Genomic DNA, 20,339 nt, shown 5'->3' with positions numbered 1-20,339 from the left:
GCACAATTCCAACAGATTTTTTTTAATGAAAACTGTGAAAAACTTGACATCATTTATTCCTGAAAACTTCCCTACATCAAAAAAGATTTTAATTAGAGTCAAACATAAAATGTTAGCTTTCTTTGAATACATTAAAAAAACTAATTTGCTTATTTCATTTCTTTAAAATATATTTTTTTCACATCCATACCTCTTGAAAATATCTTCTGAAAATAAATAAGCCAAATTTATAATCTCCAAATTTTTAATATTTTAATATTTCTTTTTATTATTTCATGTGTTTTAATGTGTGATTTTCTTTACTAATAGGAAATACTGAAAATGTCAACAGCCTAACTTTTTAAATGCTGATTGCAGATATTACGCAAGTGTGTTTACTATCTGACTCAAGAGAGGAGCTGAAGCATATGGGAAGTTAGCACTGGTAGAGAATTTAAATATTATGCAATTCTAAACTTTCAGTTAAATCACTCAAGGGCCACATGAAACACTGGTAATATATGGGGATCAGAAAATAAAGGATATAACCTACATATCATACTACCTGCAAATGTATCATTATGGATCAAAACAGCAAACTGTCTACTGTGTGAGCTGTCAAGCTTTAAAAGTGTGCACCCAGAAATCTGTACTTTATTTCTTAAATTTAAAAATTCATACCTTAAAAAGGGGGGGGGGCAAAAAATTCAGTCCTAGACCTAGGACATCCTGAAAATGCTAACATCTACTTTTGGAGTAACGATAAATACTACTCTGATCTGGCTATTAATATAATACTCTAAACGATAACGCTCCAAGCCAGTGCAGCATTATAACAACAAAAATGTCAACTGTAGTAAAACAAAATAGTACTCATGTGAAATTCTAATACAATGGAATAAAAGCTATCTTTTCAGTTGTTTCAGTATTTCCATTAGTGGTACCCATTAATGACAACAAGCATTTCTTAGAGTAAAATACTGTCTCACCAAAAATGCATTCATCACACTAATCATGTTCACACAAACCAGGTCTGCATCCACATACCATTGATTTTATTTTCTCTATCATATTCATGATGCTAACCACAGAAACAGTGTAACAGTGTATCAGATTTGGTCTCACACTAGAATTGTAACTTACTATTTAAAATGACACAGTTTAGATACTGTTTTTTAAGTGTTAAAATAACCAACCTGTAGTATCTAAGAGAAACTCTTTTAATCCAGGTATTCATGACCAATACTGAAAGATAAATACTTAAGAGACAACTAGAGTAAAACTATCAAAATTGTTTCCAGAATTCTGATGAATGTATGACGAAATGAATAATGGTAAGAATTCCAAACCATTAGGATAGGTAATATTTGTGTTACCCTAATATATTTTCTACATAATGCAGAAATATAAATTTTTCATTGGCCCTTAGTTACAATACACACCCCCATATCTAGCACATAGCTTTAAGAACCGTGTCTTCAACTCCTAAAGTAAGTTCCTATAAATGGTTATTTAAAACTGAAAAGGGGAAGATGAGGGTGCAAAGACGAAGTACTTTCATCATGGTGACACAGGAAGTTGGGCTTTAACACATGCTTCCTTTTTAATGTTACTCAAGCTGACAAGTGGCCATTTGAGAATCAGGCCCTCTTTGAAAGTCTTAAATATGAGTGGACTGAGGTGTTCAAGTGAAATGGGAGTTTTAGAATGACAAACCCTTCTATCCCATAACCCCCAACACCTGTAGATCAGACACATCTCTTTGCATCTTTTCACCCTTCTCCTCCACTGGCCAGGCCACCAAAGAAGTCCTTTTCTGATTACTGATCTCTTCCTAGTTCTCACACTTTACACTGATATTCATTCATTTCTCTCTCTCACGCGCTGCGCACGGGCGCACACAAGCACACGGCGTTTTTACGCTGCACACATAGTGTAATTCATCAATACGGGCTTCCCCACCTTCCTAACACCAAAATTCAACACACACGCCCACTCCTTTTCTCAGACTTAGTCCCACTCCCAGTCCCACTCCCACTGCCCAGGAGAAGAAGGGAGCGTGGGGAGGGAGGGGAAAGACTGAAAGCTTCTGTCCCGGTCGGCTCGCCGTCCCCTCGCCCCCGCCCCCGCCCCCGCTCCGCAGCGTTACCCGCCCCCTTCCCGCTCTTTACCTGCCAACAGGTTCTTAATTTCCTCGGGGAGGGAACAGGGAGAGGAGGTAATGCTGGGATTGGGCATATTAGGGAGCGCGGGGCGTGCGGGGAAAGGACCTGTAATGAAAGGGTAACCGACGGGCTGGGGTTGCGGCTGCGACCTAGACTCTGGCTAGCAGTCCCGGTAAGCCGAGCGGGGCTACGACTCCGGACACTGCCGGGCTGGGGCTCACAACAAGGAAGTCACGGAAGCCCCAACCAGCAGCTGCTGGACTCTCGGCCAGCCCCGCCCGGGGGGCCTGGGCGGGGCGATGGGCGGGGCGGAGACCCGAAGTCCAGAGGTGCGCGACTGCGCATGTGCGTCCCTCGGTTTTTCCTAACCTCCGAAAAGAGCCTCTGGACAGGCCACGCCCACCTCTACGACTGGGAACAGGAGGAGGAGCGGCCGGTGGGGAAGGAGCGGACGGGAGCCTCATCACCTGATCCCGCGCCTGAAGCGGCTTGCGGCCATTTTTGTTGCTGGTATCGCCAAAACTGCTGACCATTTCCCCAGGTGCTCAGATAATACGGTATCCTTAGTGCCTCCAGGTTTTCCGATTAAGACACCGTCTGGCCAACGGTCTGCGCTCCCGAGGTTTAACCTAACACCTCGCCTAGTAACCCGTAAGGAATTTTCGACTGTGCGGAACTATTATAGCCGCCTTTGTCCGATTGCATGATGGTAACAATGTCCCATCTTCCGCCAATCCTCCCTGAGAAGCCAGTTCAGAGAGCGATCTGATTGGCCCTTACTTTTCTACCTAGGGCGGATTCTGGGGGTGACTGATTTCCCCCACTACGAACGGAGGGTGGGGAGTTCTAATCATTATCTTTTTTTTTGTTGTTTAAAAAAAAAGCTATACAGACATAGATACCACTGTCCATTTAGAAACATCAAATTGCTAATGATTAGTAGAATGGAATTAAAATCTGTTCACTCAAACCCAATCATTTAGTAAACAAATACTTATTGAGCGCCTTCTATCTGTAAGCCTTCTCAGGTTTTTTCGAAAACTCCGAAAGGCACGTTTTGGTGCTATGTATGTGTGTAAAATATACATATATTTCTTCCGAAAGTAACTGCCATGGAAAAGCTCTTTCCTAGATGCTATTATTGTATTTTGAATATTGTGTTGTGACTCCAAATACAATATAAGTTGTTTATTCCTCTGCCCTCCAACACAGACTAGATCTTTGACACTTAAACTTCAGTTTTCGTTAGAACCACAGAGAGAACCTCTTACAATGCAGATTCTGATGTCCCGCCCCCAGAGATTCCGGTCCAGTCATTTTAGGGAAGGACCTGATTATTTACATTCTAAAGTAGCCTTCTAGGTGGTTCTGATGCAATGCATCCTGAGATTTGATTTTGAGAATCATAGGGCACAAAATTTGTCATAGCCCTGGCCAGGTGGCTCAGCTGATTGGAGCATCGTCTCATACACCAAAAGATTGTGGGGTTTGATTCCCTTTAGGGCACATGCCTGGGGTGCAGATTCCATCCCGGGGAGGGACGGGGAGGGGAGGGGAAAGGAGGGGTGGGAAAAGGTAGGCGTAGGTTAAGAGAGGCAACCAATTGATGTTTCTCTTTCTCACTTCCTCTCTAAAATCAATAAACATATCCTTGGGTGAGGATTAAAAAATTTTGTCATAACTTTCATCCCCACATGGAACCTTAAACCTTACATTGAATAATAACTCTATTAATATTTTATTTAAAAAAATCTCAGTAAGAAAAAAAATGGAATGCAGTGACATTTTTCTAAAATTCTGTAAGAGGTACACCACACACTATTTGTAAAAGGAAAACTTAGAACATTTTGAAGTCTTCTCAAAATAAAAAACAAGACCAAAAATTTACAATTGAAGGAAAACCTGTAAAATAACAACAAAAAAAAAAGACACCCCCAAAACAAACCAATTTCCTAAAATGGAAACTGAAATTCCTACTCAGATTTAGAAATGTGATGAATTATAGAAAGAGTGCTGAAATTAGAACTCTTTGGAGGATGTAAAGGTGAGTAAAAAGTCATTTTACAACATAGGTCCTCCAACTTCAAAGAATTAAGAATTATTATTCTTAAACTATAACATTATCTTCTTTCCAAAAGGAGAAAGTATTTCATGGACATTTTATGTTATTAAGGATTCTTTCTCCCTTTACAGTTATCACATATAATTCTTTGTCTTTTCACATTTTTTTTTATTAAGTTAGGCCTCCAAATGTTCCTATCTTTTGTTTCCTTCTCATAAACCTGACCAGATTTTTTTTTTTATTCTTGTGTCTCATTCACTTATTTATACTCAACTCATTCCACAAAGGAATTGAGGTGATTTACTCTTGTATCAAATAAACAGCTTTTGGGAGTGGATCAAATGGACACTGTCTCCACTGCTCATTATGACAAGTCATTCTTGTTACCGAGAGACAGGAAACTATTAAGATTGCCTTAAAATATATAGCATCTAGTAGTCCAAATAAAAAAGGCAATAACAGAAAATGGACTTCTTGTATGAAACACATTTCCCCTATTTAGGAAACCATTCTCAGACAGAGGTTCATGATGGATTCACTTGGGAAATGCTTCGTATACCCTATCATTTTTAATATTTATTGTTAAAGTTACTGAAATGGATTATAGACAGAAAGAGAAATAAACAGAGGCTAGAAGAAATATATTCTTCTTTCTCTTGTTTCCATAACAAAATCTATGAAGGAAATCAAATCATACTTTACATTCTTTAAACTAGTCATACTAGATAAAAATGAATAATAAATGAAACTTTAAATCTCACCCAAGTGAAGTAGCAGCTGCTCTACCATCCTACAAGAAAGAGACTAGACTCTTGGAACATATCGTGATCTGTCTTCTCAAAAGTAAATCCTCCAGTTCAAAAATGGTATATATATAGTCATGCACCACTTAACAGCAGGGGTACGTTCTGAGAAATGTGTTGTTAGGTGATTTCATCATTGTGCAAACACCATAGAGTATATTTACACAAACCTAAATTTTTCAGCCTATTACACATCTAGGATGTATGGTATACCACTGTTTATATGGTCCATTGTTGACCAAAACATCATTATGTAGCACATGACTCTTTATCTCCCTGTAAATAAAACTAATCTCCTTTCTTATATCTGTCCAATTTAGCTTAGCTGAATAAGTATTTGCCCACAGGTCTAGGTTTAAAAGAATCTAAATGAGCATTGAAGAAAAACAGTGAGCTGCCCTGACTGGTGTGGCGTAGTTGGTTGGGCATTGTTCTGCAAAGCAAAGTGTCACTGGTTCGATTCCCAGTCTAGGGCACATGCCTGGGTTGCAGACTGGGTCTTCGGTGGGGGTGCATATGAGAGGAGGTCAATGAATGTTTCTTGTCTCACATAGCTGTTTCTCTCCCTCTCTTTCTCCCTCCTTTCCTCTCTCTCTAAAATAAAATCTCTTTTTTTAAAAGAAAAACAGTGAGCTAAAACGTTTTACTTTTCTCTGCCTGTCTTATTTTCCTTTTGTGCGGCTTTCATAAGCATCAGGAAGAAATACTTAGGTATTAGATTAGTTTTCTGCTGCTGCATAACAAAACTTAGCTTAAAGGAAACAGTGTCTCACAGTTTCTTTTCTTTTTTTTATTGTTCAAATACATTTGTCTCCATTTTCCTGCTACCACCTGCCCCTGCCCCACCCACCCCCACCTCCCACTCTCAATCCTTCCCCAATTTTGGCTTTGTCCTTGGGTCCTTTATACATGTTCCTTGATTTGACCCTTCCCCTTCTCACTGTTTCTGATGACTAGGAATCCGTGAGCAGTACAACTGGATGGCTGTGGCTCAGAGTCTCCCATGAGGTTACAATCAAGCTGTAGGCTGGGTTGCAGTCATCTAAAGACTTGACCATGGCTAGAGGATCAGCTTTAAAGAAAGCTCACCCACAAAACTGTTGGCTGAAGTCCTCCATCCCTCTCTGGCTGTCGGAAAAAGGCCACAGTCCTCACTACATAACTTTCTCCGCAGGGCTGCCTGAGTGTCCTCTTAACGTGTGACCTGACTTCCCCCAGGGCAACTGATCTAAAAGAGAGCACAGCCAAGGCAGAGGCTGCAATGTATGGCAATATCTTAAGTAGCATAACTTTACTGTTGCAACATTCTATTGGTCACACAGACCTGGTATATACAGAGAAGGGACTACACAGGCTGCGAGTACCAGGAGGTAAGAATCACGGGAGCCTTACTGAAAGTTGGTTGCTATAATCAGCCCTCTGGCCCCCAGGGATCCACATCTCTCTGAGTGCAAAATAAAGCCATCCCCTCCTAAAGTCACCTGTGAAGTCTCATCCCGTTTCAAAGTCTCATCAGCTCAAAGTTCAGTCTCTCATTTAAATCAAGTCCAGTTGTGGATGATGCTTCTCAAATACAGCATCTCAAATACAGTTCTCTTGATCTAAAGAGCTACAAACTAAAAAGACAAGCTATCTGCTTCTCCATGTAACATACAATGGTGGGACAAGCACAGGATAAGCACTATAGACATTCCTATTCAAAAGGGGTGGGGACAACTTGTAGCCATTATGATATCCAACCAGGAAAATGTGGCAAGTTCTTTGATTAGAACAGTTTCACGCGCATGTGACATAACTTCGCCACGGATCTTGGTTCTGCCCTCTGATTCATACTTGCATTTCCATGAAAGGTAGCCCGTGTTTTCCGTTATGTAGTTTTCTCAACCTGCTTTTTGTTGTATACCATCTTTCTCTATCAAGGTTCATTCAGAGAATCAGAACGCTTAGAATGAAAATGGAAAGATAGATAACATAAACGAATTTGTTACAGAGATTTGACCCTGCGGAAGGTGGTAAAACTGATGCTGGATCTTAACATCCACAAAGCGGAGTCAGGAAGGGATGACGAAGACTTGTGAGAAGTTGGGGCCCAGGAGCACATGCCATAGTTCATGAGGACCACCTGAAACTCAAGTTAGCTCTTGCTGCCTCTAACTTTGATGGTGTGAATATCCTATCGAAGCCAAGGTCCCTCATTACAGAGTTAAACACACCCTTGACTCAGGAGTCAGCAAGATGAAAGGTGGATCCAGCAGAAGATGGAGCAGTTGCAGGCCCAGCTGCTACCGCATGTCAGGGATGCGAGCTAGCAGATAAGCAACAAAGTGAATTATATGTGAGCTACAAAATACCATGTGAATCAGCCCTTGCTGGGTCGCTAAGCTGGGACTACATACAGCTGTGCTGGGGTTCCTGGTCTGATCCCTGGTCAGGGCATATGTAGAAGGCAAACAATGAAAGCATGGACGGGTGGAACGACAAGGCAATCTCTCTGTCTCTCTCTCTCTCTCTCTCTCTCTCTTCTCTCTCTTCCTCTAAAGTCAATCAATAAAAAAGTTTTTAAAAATTTGAGGAGAGTCAAATGTGAGCTACAAAAATATCTGCAACTTCACTTCTGCAGATCTTACACAAATTCCCTTTTATGGCCCACCCTAACCAGAAACAGACAAAAAAGGGAAATCCAGAAACTGTAAGTTGACAAATTGCAAAGCCACTGAGCATACACACCTGCACTACCTAAGTAAACAGTGGAAGAGATAGAAAAAACAATTGAAATTTTGCATTTATTTTGCAGCCAAATACCTTTTAAAACTTTTTAAGCCTATTATCATGTCTCTCAAGTCATCTAGTTAGGGCTCTTTTAAAAAGTTTTTAGAAACAAAGGTTTGCTTTTATTTTCTTAATTCTTATTTCTCTCTTCATTTGAATCTTCTTGGGCTGGTAGATATATGAGGAGGGACCCAAAAACACCCAGAATTTATTTATAAAAAATTGTGTATTTATTCTTACATGCTTAAACTGCAGTTACTTCAAAGTACTCTTCATTTGATGCAATACACCTACTGAGACTTATTTCCACTACTCAAAACAGTTTTGAACTCGTCAATTTTGATGCATTTTAATGCTTCTGCTGTTTTTTGTTTTACCTCTTCCACATTGGCAACACGTTTTCCTTTGAGGAATTTTTTTCATTGGGGAAACAAAAAAAAAAAGTCAGTAGGGGTGGGATCCGGTGAATAGGGAGGGTGGGGCACAGGGGCCCTGCCATTTTTGGTCAAAAACTGCTGAACACTCAGTGCGGTGTGGGCAGCTGCACTCGTAAGTCACTCGTCATGAGATGGGCAAATGCACTGAGTCTTCCAAAAAAATTCCCTGAAGCCAAACAATAACACAACCTCTAACAATAACAATAACAGCCTCTAACAATAACACAAGCTAGTAGACTGATACAGGTGGGTTCCTAGAACACTCACCTAGTGGGGGAAGGCTGTACACCCAGGGGCCTGCCCCCCACAAGATAATTCCCATTTTTGGAGGGGTTCCTTTTCATAAGGTTACCACTGTATAGCAATCAGCAGGAAAAAAATTATATTCTCCCTGGAATTCATATAAAGTCATTAACCCTTAAAATGTGATACAAAACACCACTGGATCCATTAGATTCTGATAGATGCAGCTCAGTAACTTTTGAGTTTTTACATCATAATTATTATTAATGCTATTAGCATAGTTTATTAATTTAGCAAGATCAGGTAACATATTCTTTTACTCTCCATCTCATTTGCATTCACACAAGCATATACTCAGACATTTTGCTGCTCTGGCCAATCATTTAAATATAAGAATAATAAGCAATTTAATATAGACTGGGTTTGAGTTCTTAAGATGCTATATGTCTGTAGGAATATATAGCTCCTACAAATCACTCCTACTAATTAGGAATAAGGTAAGGGGGAATGGTCCATCCCATTTCAGACTTGTCAATGCTACCTAGTTCCCTTTCCAGGTAACAGTCATCTTTTCCTTTTAAGTGAAATTAATTTTCCCTATGCAGACTCAAAATGGTCAGAGTCCTCACCCTTGTAAGGTCAATCCTGATGATAATTTGGCTCTGACCTTATGTCCTAAGTCTAGCAACCGAGTTTCTCCTGGCTGGGTCCTGAGACCACGTCTGTTTTACCTTGCCTACTTTTAGTAAAGGGACATTGTGTCTGGATTACCTCTAGCCCTCTTGGACTACGGCTCTGCCTTACTTTCATAGGTTTGATTCAAAGGCTGGTGTTACATTCTAGATGGAACCCCAGGGAAGAGATGGACCCAAGTCCCTGTTTTGCCTTCTACTACTCAGGCTTGGTCCCAGGCATGCATACTGGAAACATGCCAATGAAATTCTTATTCTTTATTTCTCTATGAGATTGAATACAGAAACCCATCATCTCTATGTGAACTGTTTGCTACTCTGTGGTTTGGTGAGGTTGCTTGGAAGCAGGAGCAGGTAAATAAAAAGACAAGAACTTTTGATTCCCCTCTATTTCTTTTCATTGAAACCTCTACTTACTCCCTCAGAGGCCCAACCTTGAAGATTCCATTTTATTCTTGGCTCATAACAGACTTAGGAAGAGGTATCCTTGAGCTTAATCTGAATAACGTGTAAAGTCACTGGTATAATTTAAGCCTCCCCAAAGGTAAGCATGACTTTCACTCTCTGAAATTCTACCAATTAGAGACTTCGGAAAGTGGATGGGTAACTCTTTCCCTGTACACCTCAGTCTAGATTGGTTTGAGAAGTGAGGTCTTCTAATACCTGCATTAAGCACACTATGGCTTTGGAGGAAAGGTAACTGAGACAGCATTTTGGAATTTAGAATACTCTGAGAGGAGGCAGGCCACCTGGACCTTCCAAGGAATGGTTTCAGGACTAACCGTGGAAAGCAAGCAAGGTGTTCAGGGGCATATTTTATGCTGTGTGCCCTCTTCTTCAGGAGCGTTCTGGTCTCACAACATCCTCAATGACGTTTAATGAGAAGATAGTCTTCGAAAAGAATGAAATTGAATAGCATGACTGTCTTATTAATGAAATTTTGGAAGACTCACATTTGGACTCTGAATCATAATTGGCTCAATATGAACTACTCACTCAATTTTCTCTATCCTTACCCATGTTAATTATTTTTATTACAGGAAATTTTATTTTTGTTTTGTTATTGTAGTAATTTTTAAAAGCATGAATTTAGATGAAACAATTTTCTAATACACTTCTACAGATAGTGTTTTATGGCAAAGTGGCTGAGATTTTAGGACATTTAATAGTTAGAAACAGGTCTAGGTTTTTTTCTCTATATAAAGACAAAATAGTAACTCGTGACCAGAGTCCTTCCTCTTGTTATAGTACATCTATTCTCACAGGCAATGTTAAAATACCAAGCTGTCTGCAGCAGCAGTAATTCAGTGGGTTTGTGCCTAATATATTCATGAAGGGCTTTGATGGATTTGATAACCATAAGCAGCTGTTAACATTAAGTTGCCATTTGATTTTTTTCAGTGACTTTCAAAGTTGCCAATATTAAACAGTAGTGTTTTACAAATGACTACTTTAAGACCAATAAGAGTGAAATTAAATAAAATTTAAAAGGCTCAACCAAATTCTTCCTTTCTTCTATAGTGTCCCATAACTAAACAAAGAAAAGGAAAATATTCTTACATGACTTTAGGCACTGCCTCAAATATTTGCCTATTATTTGCATTGTATATTACTGTACCCAGAATATCTTCCACTCCTTCCCCTTCTTACCCCCTTCCCCCATTTAATTTTTGTCCTTTTTATATATCTCGGCTCTAGTTGGAAAAAAAACTAATCTGGAAAACTACTGGGTAGATCCACTTAAGAATAAACAACCTTAATGAGTAACATAAAGAATTAAGTATATTTGTTCTCATTCTCCTACAAGCAGCTGAGGCATGTGGTTTTTTTCTTTTTATTTATTGATTTTTCCAGCTTTAATGAGATATAACTGACATATAACACTGTATAGTTTAAAGTGTGCGATGTTATGATTAGATATATGTGCATTATGCAAAATATTTACCGCAGTCATGTTAGTTAACACATGGAGGCATGTACTTCTTAATGATCATGGCATACCAGAAAAAAGCAGTGAACTAAGATAAAGTCTATGATTCTGTGTTGATGCCTTACTCTTCAAGAATTAAATGAGATCTCTAGCTCTTAAAGTTATTTAATTTTATTTGCTAAGCTGAGAAAATAAACTTGATTTATTATGTTTTATGTTTTAAAAGCCATAAATACAACACTGAACCAATGTCATTTGCTTTTTGAAAATGGAAGTAAACATTTTCAAAAACTATATAACAATAAGATTTATTTTCAATATTGTGAATATGATCTGTTAATAATTGCTCATAGAATAGATACAATTCAGCCAGGACCAAAGCAGGAGCCTGGACACGCAATAGTTCAGTACATGATTAAGAGAAGGCAAATATGCAATATTAACTCAAAAGGTTAAATAGGAAAGGTTGAGAAGAATAGTATATATAGAGAGAATATTATTTATATTTACATATATAAAAATATAGTATTTGATATAGGTATGTATATCAAATCCATGTTCGATCTCATTTTCTAACACAATTTTCACCTGCATCCCCAACAGAATTTTTTATGACATCTTTCCTTGATAATCTGTACCTCAATTCTTCCCCTTTTATTTTTTACTTGTTGAATGACCACTTTACTGTGATCTTACAGATTAAATTTTGGTAAGCAAAGGAAGTCAGTACTAATTGACAAATTGTGACCCAGTCCTCACAATTTGTGGGCTGTCACAGACATGTCTATGGCACAATGAAGGACATCAAGAATTATGTAATTTACCATACTGATGGGCTTTGCTGACCCTCAATCCATTTGTTCAACATTCTGGAGACACATTACTGTCTATCAAAAACTTGCTTCCTCCTTTTAGTTCCCAGCGTTGATCCTGAAACCACTGTGCCTTCCCCAACAACCGCACTTTAGAGAAAAACATACTGGCAAATCTGATCCCTCTCCGGCCAGCTTGCTTTTACATTTCTATGAGCATTCGGTTTTATTTTTTTAATAACCATCCTAATTTTTTTCAAAGGTAAGAAATTATATTTTTATTCAGTGTTGTCAAGATGCATACTTTTTTTTTAAGTTCTTAGTTTATTAATCCTCTCATGAAAAATCTGCATAATCACCACAGATAAGGTCACAGAAGAATCTTTACTTCTGTTGTCCAGTCTGCAGCTCACTTTCCACCAGCGCCAACACTGGCCTTTGCAGTCCCCTGACTTTCTTCATTATGTTCTTATGTTCCTTTCTGTTTCCTTGACGTCTCTTCTCATATAGGCCATGTCTTCCACGTCTCTGTTTGGGTTCATTTTTCTTTCCATAATCCAAGGAATCATAAATCATGCCAGAAAAGCCAGTTGTCTTGTCACCGCCAAAGTGGGTTCTGAATCCAAACACAAAGATCACATCTGGTGTGGTCTTACACATTTTGGCTAGTTTTTCCCAAATTTCTGTCTCGGGTACTGTTGTCTTGCTAGGGTAAAGGACATCAATGACAATTTGTTTCCATGAAGCAGTCTGTTGGTCATGAACTTCCTGGTCCAGATAGTCACTCTGTCATTCATGATGGCTGTTTCAATCTTCAAGCAGCAAGGGAGGAAAAGAGTAAAATGCATACTTTTGAAAATCTAGAAAAATTACTGTAACTTGGTAGAGCACAAGAAAAGGAAATCCTGAGGCATCCCCAAATTATATGCTTTAATTGTACTTCACTACACATTAAAAGAGAATATTACTCCTTTTTATTCTTTCAATTAAAACACAGCCATGTACTTCCTGGGAAACAATGTTCATATAGAACATTTTATTTTTTAAAAAATGTAATTTAGTTACCTTTAGGGGGAGAGGAAGGGAGGGAGAAAGAGGGTCAGTTGCCTCTCACATGCCCCCAACTGGAGACCTGGCCTGCAACCCAGGCATGTGCCCTGACTGGGAAGTGAACTGGCGACCTATTGGTTTGCCTGCCGGCACTCAATCCACTGAGCCACACAAGCCAGGGTTCATATGGAACATTTTAAAGGGAAATATTTATTTTTGTTCAAAAGTGAAAAGCACACTGCCCCCATTAACTAACTTGAGGAAAATACTTTTGTTTGTGCTTTTCTATTTATATAAAAAAATACATTACATATCTGTAATATGCTATCATGCTATTTACTGTCATGCTATTATCTAAATAAATTAAGAACTATTTAGACCATGGCTAAGTTAGACATCTTCAAAATCATTTGAGTAACATTAAAAAATTTACTTGTCCAAAACAAAATATTATCCTCTTAAAAGAGACTACTATAGAGAAACTATATTTATTTGCAAATACAATATTAGTAAAAATACTGTACAGCACAGTGATTACAAAAGAGAAGCACTTACATAGAACCAATGTTAATTAGAGGAACTTGAGAAAATAGATTTAGCATATAATTTGCCAAAGGGCCAATCTTAGATATTATTTGAAATAATTTTTCTGGCAGATAGCAGAACAAAGTGTCCTCTGCTTTTCTAGATATCTTTGTGGTTCACCTTTTTGTGGGGTTTTTTTGGGGGGAGGGGTGGTTTCTCAATTGAAAATATTTGAAAATCATTTTGCACAACTTAAAGTTTCAGTCACTTTGAAATTTATACTCATTTCAGTCACTCAGTCATTTCAGTTTGAGTCATAAGATATAATGTGTATTGGAAGATGGACCTGAATGAATGAATAGAAAGACTATCTCATTTTTATTTTCTTTGTTTTGGCACACACTTTTTTACTGTTGTCCAAGTACAGCTGTCCCCATTTTCCCGCCACCGCTCCCCCCCACCCCCACCTCCCGCCCTCAATCCTACTCATTTTCATTTTCATATACGATTTCTTTTTCTAAAAAATAAAAGCTGAGGGAGGGAATGAGGGAGGGGGCAAGGGAAGGTGGTGGGGGGGGAGGCAGAGACAAATGTATTTAAAAATAAATAAAGAAAGAAAAAAATTTAAAATGAAAAAAAGCTAATATAAGAAAACAATACATTTGACACATGAATTATTAGTAAAAGTCCTCAAATTTTGTGTATTCAAATATGTTCACATTCTTGATTTTCAAAATAGGAAACAATATCATTGTTACTCAGTGTCTAGTCTACAAACAAGTGCCAGTTGACACACTGTTATCAGTGAATGAAAATCATCAAAAATGAGAGTATTTAGGAACTTTTATAGCAGTTGGACACTGCCTTTATATTTCTAATCCCATTTTATTAATGTATCAGTCAGTATAGATTAGAAATTTAACAATAAAAAATAAATGGTCCTTCACTATAAATAGCTTGAGAAGCACTGGTATAAATAACCAAAATCAACAGACATTGCCCCAGTCTTACGCTTATAGATTCAAACATTTTTCCTGTTAAATTAAGTTTTTAAATTATTTCTTGTTATAAATCATAGGATCACAGGGGCAGAAGCAGAATCTGAGCTCAGAACAGTGGATCATTAAAAAAAAAATTGTTTTTTTAAAAAATCAAAGCTGTAATACCTGCTATGAATATACAGTCAAATTGAATAGAACAGAAAGATTTCATTAACTTAGTGTCAATAATATTTCTATGATCAGTAATGTAAATTCTAAAAACTACTTAAACAGTCTGTATCTTCTTGCAAGTATCCCTAACACCTACCTCACTCACGAACTAGCTACTCAGTAAAAATTTGTTCAGTTAATGGCACATCAATGTAGATTGCCCATGATGAATCACATCAATAAAACCTTTGCTATCCAACTCAACCAAAGAATGACCTCAAGTTCTGTCTCTCCCTACTCCCTTCCCTTCCTTTGGGAATGCCTGTGGGTGCTATGTGATTGGAGAGCATGGAGGTTTAATTTCCACGCATCTGCCTAGAATTTTGCACAATACCTACCACCTAGTAGTTAGGCAATTGTTTAATAAATGATTAATAAATGTTATCAAGCAGTAAAATAACTAGGAGTGGGGAATAAAATCAGGAAAGAGAAAAATTACCATAAAAATGAAGAACAACAAGCTATCTCAAAATTGACTGACCTAAAACAACAATAATTTGTTCTCAGATATCAGTGGAGTGGCCCGTGATCAGCTGATGGTTAACTAATCCAGTCTGGTCTCAGCTAGGGTTATACATGACTCTTGTCTTGGACATGTTCTTCTCATGGCAATGACAGAGGTGCGAGAGAGCATGCCCAGAGCCATTGATAATAGCATAGCTGCTAAAATCTCATTGGCTAAAGCAAATCACATGGTCAATCCCAGAGCCAAGGGATGGGAAAATACTCCTCAACCACAGTGACAGGACACTGAAAACTTATTGCCAAGGATATAAATGTATACTCCTATTTCTGGGGAGGGAATGAAGAGTTGAAAGAATAATCCAGTCTACCACACTACAGTAGGCAGAACAATGATCCTTTCCCAAAGACATCCACATCCTAATCCTCAGAACCTGTGGATATGTTATCTTACCTAGCAAAAGAGACATTGTAGAGGTGATTAAGTTAAGAATATTGAAATGGGAGATTATCTTGAATTATCCAGTTGGGCCCAATGTAATCTCAACAGTCCTTAGAGGGAGCAGGAGGGTCAGAGTAAGAGCAAGATGTACTGACAGAACCCTAGAGATTTTAAGGTGCTATGCTGCTGGTTTTGAAGACAGAGAAAGGGACCATGAACCAAAGGACATATGTGACCTCTAGAAGATAGAAAATGCAATGAAAAGCGTTCTTCTGCAGAGCCTCCAGAAGAAACACAACACTATTGACACCTCAGTTTTAGCCCACTAAAAGCCATTTCGGACTTCTTACTTCCAGAACTGTCAGATAATGCATTCATGTTATTTCAAACCCCTAAACTTGTGGTAATCTGTTATAGAAGCAACTGGAAACTAATACACATCAATACAAAATCTATAAACTGAATGAGATCTCTAAATAATCATAAAAAAAGCATATGTAATCATACTACCAGCTAAATATCATTTTAGTTAATAGGTCTATTTGTAAAAAATACGTTAATGCCTACAATTTTAGTTTTCTTGTTGTTGCATAAAACTGTTAAACAGTTTTATTCACACATCGAACACATGTCCCCTCTGCAAGAACTACTGGTACCATCATCCTTAAACTCCAGGCTTGAAAAATAGAGGTAGTTTGACAACATATTTAAAAAGGCAATAACGACTGTAGTCCAGCCTTGATAAACTTCCATGACTTTCTTCCCATTTTCAGATTCATGCCTGTCTGCCTTCCTGTCTGCTTTTTAAGTCTCGCCATTCATTAAATTTTTTCCAATGTAGTAGCGCTCATATTTATCCCCTTACTGAGACACTGAAGTCAGAGGGCACTATTTCATTTATTATTGGCCTACAAATCTCAAAAATTCTTCCAGGTTGCTAGAATGGATTCATTTTTCCTTATTTTATGCTCAGAGTAAAATTCCTGTAAGTGGAATTCAGAAATATTTGAAGTAAAATGTATTCACAATTTAAAAAATTGAATTTCCCAGTGCTTTGTTTGGGAAACTTTTAAAATTGTGTTGTGGTTCTATAAAATGCATAGAATCAAGCCAATCTTCAATCCTTGAAAAGGCTTAGTTTTTTATAAAGTGAATTTTCACTGAAATTTATTTTCAACTGTTTATTTTTTATAGTATAAAATTTTTATATTTAGAATTAGCCAGCTGGACTCAGTTTAGATGATCCTTAGTTTGTCGGCAATATCCAGAGCATCAGAGTCTGGAGCCAGTCGAACATATGCCTTCTTCTCCCCATCAGGCCCGATCAGGGTGTTGACCTTGGCCATGTCAATGTCACAGAGCTTCTTCACAGCCTGTCTGATGTGGTGCTTGTTGGCCCTGACATCCACAGCGAACACAAGTGTATTGTCTCCTATCTTCTTCATGGCTGGCTCAGTAGTCAGCGAACTTGATGATGCCATAGCGGTCAAGCTTGTTTTACCTAGGAGCCCTCTTCCGAGGATATTTAAGTTGCCTCAGAGCCATAGTGGTCTTAGGCAACTAGAAGATGGGTGACATGCGGATCTTCTATTTTTGTGGCTGTGGACACCTTTTAGCACGGCTTTCTTTGCCTTCAAAGCCTTTGCCTTGGCTTCGGCTTTGGGATGGGCAGGGGCTTCCTTCTTCACTTTGGGTGCCATCTTCGTGAAAAGGGTTTCAATTGTTTATTTTTAATGAGAGCCTTTGATGAGCAGTGCCTATCCTGTGCTGATCCTCTGAAAAAATGCCACTTTAGAATCCCCATGTGTGAGTTAAATGAAAGTCATCCAGTTTAATCATAGTGACTCTAACTATCTCATCACACACTCACAGCATTGTCTTTTTTTTTATTTCTCCTTCTCATGAAGTTTAATCTGAAAGAAACTAATACCAAAATTTTTCAATACTACATTTTCTGATGTTTTGGGAATTTGCTGCCCTTATGTGATTGCTTTAAGTAGCAACAAATCAGAAAGCCATCATGAAATTCAGATGAAGCAGGCATTCTTGCTGCCTGGGTTCAACACTGGTTATTTGGGAACATGTATATGAAAGTATGCTCCTAAAATACATAAATAACCTTCTTATCAGCTTGATTCAGAAGCCTATCTTTTTTCTCATTGCTTTAACATCTTTTCCATGTGGGTCAGACAATCAATTTCTTTTTACTGATGCACGTAATCATAAAACACTTCAATAAATGTGAAGTATTTATTGTTCCTCTACAAATATCCACTCCAGTTTTATCAAATTTATTTTTAATTTCCATGGCAGTGGGGTCCATGTAAATAGCTAAATATGAATTTGTAAAATAGGAAATCTTGGTAAACTCTTGATATAAATGCAAATTATTTCAATAAAGTTTACTAGGAGTGATGTCATTTTTCCCCCCAGTGGAACTGCTCAATTAAGATTACACTTCTTAGTTTTATAATGAAATTTGAAGACTACAAGACTAGGAGACAAATCTGTTATCATCTGTGTAATGCAAGTATGTACACTGATTCTGAGGAATTCTTTTAGTTAGGAAAATACTGTGAAAACTGGCACTGTGTATTTTGTAGTCATAGTAAGGTACTCTCTAGGAATAAGGAAACTGAGAACATAAGATTTTCCTCTGAGAATTAAACCAAGAATTCAACACATAAGTGGGGCAGGAGCAGATATATGCAACTGTAAAAGAGAAAGGATATCTGTTTCCTCACTTCAGAAAACTTGACTGTAACCTGATTAAATGTGGGGACCTATTTCTCAACCTTGAGGTCAGTTACAAAAGCACGGAAAAGAGAGAATCACAAAGGCAAAAATTGACAATGTTCACCTAAACATTATCTAGAAAGGATAGAGACTTAGGCAGGACACATTCATTTAATGGGTGAGACAAGCTTGTTTATAAGCAGATGGGAATAATCTAGTTGAAGAGATATTTAAAATACTTAAATGGCATTTGTCCCTGAGAAGGCAGGCGGTGTTGGGACTCAAAGCCCAATGGACCTCGGGCGGGAAGGGAGACACCTCTCCTATAATGACATGAGAGCCAGAGGCCAGGATGAGTATGAACACGAGTGGGTTTGGAAACCCGGTATTTGAGAACTGAGAGACTTCCTGCCTGAAGGCTCCTATTTTCTCTGAGAAGAGGTGAAATTATCTACCAAGTGCATGTGGAGTGGAGGAGGGGGTGTCAGAAAAGAGGAGGAATGGCAGGTTTGGGGTTTTTTTTAATGTTTAATAAAGATTAGTCTAGCAACAGCAGTACCTTCCTCTTCAGCTAGTTTTTGGCTAGCATACAATTTGATTCAAGAAATCTGGAATGGAAGTTGTTTTTCTTTTTTAATTTTGAAGTAATTTATTGTATTTATTGGGATGACATTGGTTAATAAAATTATATAGGATTCAGGTGTACAATTCTGTGACACATCATCTGTATATTGCACTGTAAATAAACGGAAATGTGCTCTATGACATCACACAACAAAATGACTATTCACACACACTTGAAAACAAATAATTGCTAATTCGTATCTATTATGATTTATGCGTTTATATTATTTCATTATACGATGTTAGAAATTAGCAATACAACTGAGATAAGAACTCAGGCCTCACTGTATATTTCAATTGTATTGTAGAAAATGTTTTCTACTATGATGTTTATTCTTGTTCATTTTGATTTTTTTGTCTATGTTATCTACTACAACAACAAAAGCAGTCTTTATTTTTTTATTGGATTGTAAATAGGTAGTGGTTTCCTCCCAACATGGACTCAGTGAACCTTAAACTGATGTATTCATTAGTTTAGGTTTGAGAGAAGGCCCCAAATCCAGTGACTTGAGCAGGATAAATGTTTATTTCTGTCTTAAAGCCCAGACGGGCAGCCCAGAGCTGGTATGGTTGTTCCATATGCAGAGGCCCTGCCTCTTTTTTCTCTGGTTCCTTCAAAATGTGAAGTTTCAACTTCATTGTCCAAGATGGCAGCGTCTGTGTCCCAGGCAGGAAGATGGAAATGTCAAAGAAGCGTGACGGAAGGTACGCACTAGCCTTCTCTTCAAGTAGTTCCCAAGCTGCCACAGGGCAGTTCCAGTTACATCTGGCCAGAACTTACTTACATGACAACACTTGCTCAAAGGGGTCTGGGAAATATTTATTTGGAGCAATCTCATCTCAACTAAAAATTGTGTTAGCTTAGAAGAGGAGAAGATATTAGGGAGTGACTAACCATTTATCATAGATGTTGGGTGTGTTTCTTCTCGTGAATCACAACCACACAACAAAATCTATGACAACAATAGCTTAGTGAACTTCTCTTCTTTTCTCTAAATTTTAGGGAATAGCTCTACTTTGCATTTGTCACATGCTGCTAGCACCTTTGCTCATCTCTCCTGGTTGAATGTTATTGCGCGTTACAGAGTCTATTCCTTTGTTTTTCTGTTTTGGTTTGATAAAAACTTTCTTTCCAAATTTACTTGTGGTATTTTCTGAACTTGGAAAACTAGCAATCTGTTTCGAGCTCCAGATAATAGGAAAGTTAATCTACAACTATTTTTTTTAAATATGCCAAGAGGCTCAGAAAAAGGTTTGCAATATTTAAAAAACCAAACAATAATTGTTCTTATTTAATTTTTTTAGAGGATCTTGGGTGTAGAATCCACTCTCTGTTAGCTAAAAACAGAGCATTATCAGATCAACTGACTAACCAAAGTAAGTGTATTAATCATAAA

General features: G+C 38.0%; 1 protein-coding gene and 2 pseudogenes across 1 annotated transcript in view; all 3 read right to left on the bottom strand.

The window, feature by feature from the left end:
- The window catches only part of SKAP2 (src kinase associated phosphoprotein 2), a 169,767-nt gene extending 167,340 nt beyond the window's left edge, over window positions 1-2,427 (bottom strand). Inside the window, exon 1 of the mRNA XM_054564323.1 lies at window positions 2,151-2,427. Within this exon, the coding sequence (XP_054420298.1) occupies window positions 2,151-2,217 (67 nt within the window). The 5' untranslated portion in view covers window positions 2,218-2,427. The remainder of the gene's footprint in view (window positions 1-2,150) is intronic.
- Window positions 2,428-12,301: 9,874 nt separating this feature from the next.
- Window positions 12,302-12,689, bottom strand: LOC129063319 (40S ribosomal protein S24-like; annotated as a pseudogene).
- Window positions 12,690-16,817: 4,128 nt separating this feature from the next.
- LOC129063318 (60S ribosomal protein L23a-like) lies at window positions 16,818-17,282 on the bottom strand (annotated as a pseudogene).
- Between the last annotated feature and the right edge of the window lie 3,057 nt (window positions 17,283-20,339).

The sequence above is a fragment of the Pteronotus mesoamericanus genome, unplaced genomic scaffold (assembly GCF_021234165.1).
Source record: "Pteronotus mesoamericanus isolate MK-2021 breed Mesoamerican mustached bat unplaced genomic scaffold, CSHL_Meso_final scaffold_85, whole genome shotgun sequence".
NCBI classification, from domain to species: domain Eukaryota; kingdom Metazoa; phylum Chordata; class Mammalia; order Chiroptera; family Mormoopidae; genus Pteronotus; species Pteronotus mesoamericanus.
This window is presented reverse-complemented; position numbering and strand designations above follow the sequence as displayed.